The sequence below is a fragment of the Alexandromys fortis genome, unplaced genomic scaffold, assembly GCF_014885135.2.
Source record: "Alexandromys fortis isolate MF-2015 unplaced genomic scaffold, M_Fortis_MF-2015_v1.1 scaffold_153, whole genome shotgun sequence".
NCBI classification, from domain to species: Eukaryota; Metazoa; Chordata; class Mammalia; order Rodentia; family Cricetidae; genus Alexandromys; species Alexandromys fortis.
This window is the reverse complement of record NW_026068032.1, coordinates 1,957,603-1,962,812: the sequence shown is the minus strand read 5'-3', so window position 1 is coordinate 1,962,812 and position 5,210 is coordinate 1,957,603. Positions and strand designations below refer to the sequence as shown.

The following is a 5,210-nucleotide window of genomic DNA, read 5'->3' as shown; positions in this document are numbered from 1 at the left end:
TCCACGCCCGACCAGTGAGCAGTGAGCAAAGCCTCGGAATTTTCCTTCCCTGCTGAAGTTTAGCCACCGGGAATTCGCGTCCTTTCTCTGGCCCAAACCAACAGCAATCTGTGGGAAAGCAAAAGGCCACGTTCACGGTTCTGCACCGAGATGCCGGCCGAGCTGGGGAAGCCGCGCGTCCAGCCCCGCCCCCGCGCCCTGCAGCGCCTCGGGGAAGCCGAACGGCTCGGCCCGGGTGGCCGCTTCCTCCCGGTGGCCCCGATCAGGTGTCCCCGCCCCCTCTCGGCCCCTCCTCCCCGCCCCCCTCCGGGCTGGACCGCGGATGGTACGTTCCGCACGTGAGCTGGGTGCTGGTCTGGCCGGCGACGCGCGTGCCCTGTGGCCAAACACTGCCCGGAGTGAGAGCAAACTACCAGCGCAGTGCGTGTGTGTGCGCGCGGGGGTGCGCGCGCGGGTGTGCGAGAGGGTGAGCGAGCGAGCACGGGGCGGAGGGGCGGCCAACTGCTTCACACTTTCAACACTGCACCGAAGAGGGAGAGCGAGACAGCCTGGAGACGCACACATCCCCCCAAGATCTCCCCAGGCCAACGTCCCACAGATTACAGGACAGAACCCTCCAAATCGAAACGGAGGAAACGGACAGCCATTGAACATGGACGAAGGAATCCCTCATTTGCAAGAGAGACAGTTACTGGAACATAGGGATTTTATAGGGTAAGGTGTACGCACCGTGGCGAATATCTAGATGTCTAGGAGTCGGTTTGCCTTTTTTTTTTTTTTAAATCCTGCACAAAGTGATATGGAACGGGCGAGGGCAGAGCCCCTCCCGGAATGGTGGCCTGATGCTGATTTCTGTTTTTGCAGACTGGATTACGCCTCTTTGTATATGTGTAAACCCAAAAGGAGCTTGAAGCGAGATGACACCAAGGTAAGCCTTAAGTTTCCAATAACCTGCCTGGATAGTTAATTAGGGCCATTGATTTCGCAGGGAAACTCTGCCTGCAAATATATTCCAGCCCTGAGCTTCCCTAACTGTGAATTTTAAGTGGCTTGCTGGATACTCGGGGGGATATTCAACACCGCACCTGAATTTAAATTGGATTTTAGAAGTCTAGAGGAGAGAGAGTTCCTGGGCATTAGTTCATTACATAGTGTTTGGGGGTTGGGGTGGGAGGGTTCTTCTATCCAGTAAGTGAATGAGTGGATGTTTAGCTTACGGTTGTCTCTTTTTCCCGGCTCGTATCTGAAGGATACCTACAAATTACCGCACAGATTAATAGAAAAAAAGAGAAGAGACCGAATTAATGAGTGCATTGCTCAGCTGAAAGATTTACTGCCTGAACATCTGAAATTGACAGTAAGATCTTAGCACTTTTTCATTCTCTGATGGTTCCAAGGTGTGCTGGCCTCATATAAACTCCGGGAGATAGGGTAATAAATGTAAATATTAAGAGGCCTGACTTCCAACTTGTGCTGTGATGGAGAGTTTCCCAGGGGCTCAGGGCTGGGGGCAGAGAGATCATTGATGACCTGCCTTGTGGGGAGCTGAGCAGCGCTTCCTTCCCAGTGCCCCCCCCCCCCGCTAAGTTGCTGGGCTGCACGGGGGAGCCGATCAAGGAAAATTCATGTGTTTTAAAGTAACCCCTGCCCCCTTCCTTTTGCACCACTGCAGACACTGGGGCATCTGGAGAAAGCAGTAGTTTTGGAATTAACTTTGAAGCACTTAAAAGCGTTAACAGCCTTAACGGAGCAGCAGCATCAGAAGATAATTGCTTTACAGAATGGTAAGTGGGTCTGAGGAAGCCTGCCCTGACAAACCGAGTAGCGTTGGGGCTCAGTGCTAGAACTCCCCACCGGGTTCTGCTCCAGGTGAACATCGCCTCTGGTTTCCCTTTGCTGCCAAGTATCCCAGGCGCTTTCTGCAGAGCTGGAGGAGCCCCGTTTTTATTTAAAGTGGCGGCTGCGCCTCTCTAGTTGGGTTTTTCAGTCGGGAGGAGAGCGCCTCACCCCGCCACCCCCTCCTCTTGGCAGTCTGCGGATTATATCGCTGGAATGCCCAGGAAAAGCCGAGCTCACTGTAGGCAGCGCAGGGCCCACGTGATGAGCAGATGTCTTAATGCCGCGGTTTTTCTTCTCGCCTCCCCCCCCCCCCGTGCACCCTAGGGGAGCGCTCTCTGAAATCGCCGGTCCAGGCCGACTTGGATGCGTTCCACTCGGGGTTTCAAACCTGCGCCAAAGAAGTCTTGCAATACCTCGCGCGCTTTGAGAGCTGGACGCCCAGGGAGCCGCGCTGCGCACAGCTTGTCAGCCACCTGCACGCCGTGGCCACCCAGCTCCTGACGCCACAGGTGCCCCAGGGCAGGGTCCCCGGCCGCGCGCCCTGCAGCACTGGGGCCGCGGCCGCCCCCGGCCTTGATCGCGCCGCCCGCTGCGTGCCGGTCATCCAGCGGACTCAGCCCGGCACCGAGCCTGAGCACGACACGGACACCGACAGCGGCTACGGAGGCGAGGTGGAGCAGGGCCGCGCCGCCGTCAAGCAGGAGCCACCCGGGGACCCGTCGCCCGCGCCCAAGAGGCCGAAGCTGGAGGCGCGCAGCGCGCTCCTGGGCCCGGAGCCCGCGCTGCTCGGCTCGCTCGTGGCGCTGGGCGGGGGGGCGCCCTTCGCGCAGCCGGCCGCCGCGCCCTTTTGCCTGCCCTTCTACCTGCTGTCGCCGTCCGCCGCCGCCTACGTGCAGCCCTGGCTGGACAAGAGCGGCCTGGACAAGTATCTGTACCCCGCGGCGGCCGCGCCCTTCCCGTTGCTGTATCCTGGCATCCCCGCGGCGGCCGCCGCTGCTGCTGCTGCCTTCCCCTGCCTGTCGTCCGTGCTGTCGCCGCCTCCCGAGAAGGCAGGCTCCGCCGCCGGTGCCCCCCTCCTGGCGCACGAGGTGGCGCCCCCGGGGCCGCTGCGCCCCCAGCACGCGCACAGCCGCACCCACCTGCCGCGCGCTGGGAACCCGGAGTGCTCTCAGGAAGATGCCTCGCTGCCTGCCAAGGATGCCCCCTGAGCCCCGCAGCCCTTCCCGAACAGGGGCAGGGGGCTCCCGAGGAGTCGTCAGGTTTCCAAGTTCAAAGGTCCCCTTACGCGTGCCAGGGAGGAAGAGTAAGAGATGCTCGACAGGCTTAGGACAAAAAACAGGTGTTTGTGTACGTTTGGAGTTCCTGTTTTGCCCGTTTCTCACCCTTTTGCCACCCCACCCTCTACCCGATCACACCCACCCCACCCTTCGCCCCCGCTGTTACAGATCCTCCGTGCGAATTACTGGTTATGTTCTATTACCCTCCCACCCCCAAATTTAGTCCACTCCCCGTTCCCTTTCCAGACACAGAGTCTGGCTTTGGGAGTCTGTTGGGTGGGAGAGCCACTGGGAAAAGAGAGTGCCTGGTCCTAGGGTCCTTGGACTCTGGGGCCTGGAGCAGCAGGTGTGTCCCCCACCTGTCCCTTGAGGAGGTACTCCCCATTAACCGAGGGTCTCTTGAGAGTTAAATTTACGTGTCAGTATTTTGTAGTGTTTGGCTTTTTGAAAGGTACTTTTTTTTTTTTTTTTTTTTTTTCAAAAAGGTGAGGAGGCTCTTGCCCTGTTGTGGGGCCCTTGGAGTGATGTCTCTGTACCTTGCACTTGTTTGGAAAGACTGGGCTTTGGGCCATCTTCAGACCCTATGTCAGGGTGGGAGCTGGGGGCGGGAGGTTGGAGCCCTTGGCGCCTCTGCTCGCACTTTATTGACAGATTGACCTCAAACCCTTTGTCCCACTTCAGTTTCTCAATTCATGTGCTATGTCCCAGGTCATAGATTTGTGTTTCCGAGCATGTCCCCGCCCCCACCGCGGGTTACTTTACCCATCATGTTCCCAAATTTTTGTAACGTTACTATTCTTTAATTTTTCAAAGTGCACTGGGCTGGAAAAAGAAAAGCCCAACCCGATTGATTGGTCCTCAAATTCTTAGACAACAGAAGTGGAGGCAAGGGCCTGTGCTCCCGTGATGGGAAGTGCTCCGAAGATGTAGAGGGAGCCCTGCCGGCCTGCTCTCTCCGTTCTGTATATATTTTTCTGGAGACCAAACCAGCTACCAGATAATCAGAAAGAAAGCTCGTTCAACACGGCACACACCAAGACCTTGTCTAGATATTTTTAGTCTGTTTGTTGCTAAGGTAGCACCGAGAACTGTCACTTGAATGTTATGTAAGGGGTGAGACAATAGCCTGGAGTGAGGAAATTGTCTGGGTCTACTAGTGTGTTCGGGTCCGTCTGCTGCTGCTGCTGTTGCTGCTGTTTGCCTCAAACGCTGTGTTTAAACAACGTTCAACTCTTAGCCTGCCCAGGCGGCTGTATGTACATAGCTGTTAATACACCCAATTAATGATGCCTGACAAGTTATTTTTGTAGGGGAGAAAGATACGTGCTAATGGTATTTTGAGTTAAGATATCTTCTGGGAGGACTTGGTGAAGTGTTTGCACTTTGGTTACTATGCTTATGATGCTTGGTGCAAGCTTACGCTGTCTTAAATTATTAAACAAATAAATACCGTCTGCAAGAAACCAGCCGGTTTAGACAAGTTTAGTATGTAAAGATAAGCTAGAATCTATCTTTATATTCTAGTATTTTCAGCACTCCCTGAATTCTATTATCTAAATATTGCCACACTATTTTGTGATTTAAAGCTTATTACTAAGGAATAAAGACTTTATATATGATATGAGGCTGTCTAATAATTAAACAACACCGAATACCCCCACTAGTTCCCAGCGGCTTCTGAGAATCGGGACAAGAGCTCATCAGACCGGGTCCTCTGACACGGTTTGTCTGTTTGGTTTTGGTTTTTTGTCATTGGTCTCCAGGGAGGCTTCAGGGTCTGGCCTTGTGTCCCAGCTTGTCTCCAGTATATGAAAACTACAAAAGGAACAGTCTAGCAATCCCCGGTGGTTTGTTTACCTTAGCCCCAGTTAGCTAACGTTTTTATGATTTTCCAGGTTTGGGTCCTGACCCCAGATACCCTCTGCTGTGCGCTCTGGAGTTTCTCTCGCCCAGGTCCTAAACACAGGACTGTGGGGAGAGGATGTTTCGATCATGCGCATATTTTGCCTTCTTAACTTTTACAAAGTAATCCTGGTAGGGGACTTGGCCTTGGAGCTCAGGAAGTGATTTCTAGACTTTTCTCAAGTGCGTGAT

At 54.7% G+C, this 5,210-nt stretch overlaps 1 protein-coding gene across 2 annotated transcripts; it reads left to right on the top strand.

Moving 5' to 3' along the window:
- Positions 1-322: 322 nt before the first annotated feature.
- Bhlhe41 (basic helix-loop-helix family member e41) lies at positions 323-4,735 on the top strand. 2 transcript variants are annotated; one of them, XM_050164683.1, is made up of 5 exons: positions 323-714; positions 865-928; positions 1,250-1,357; positions 1,673-1,784; positions 2,164-4,735. In XM_050164683.1, exons 1-5 carry the CDS (start codon positions 323-325, stop codon positions 3,045-3,047), a joined length of 1,560 nt encoding a protein of 519 aa, XP_050020640.1. In that variant the 3' UTR covers positions 3,048-4,735. The 2 variants fall into 2 exon arrangements, with proteins under 2 accessions (XP_050020640.1, XP_050020641.1); XM_050164684.1 differs by lacking the exon at positions 1,250-1,357.
- The last annotated feature ends 475 nt before the right edge of the window (positions 4,736-5,210 follow it).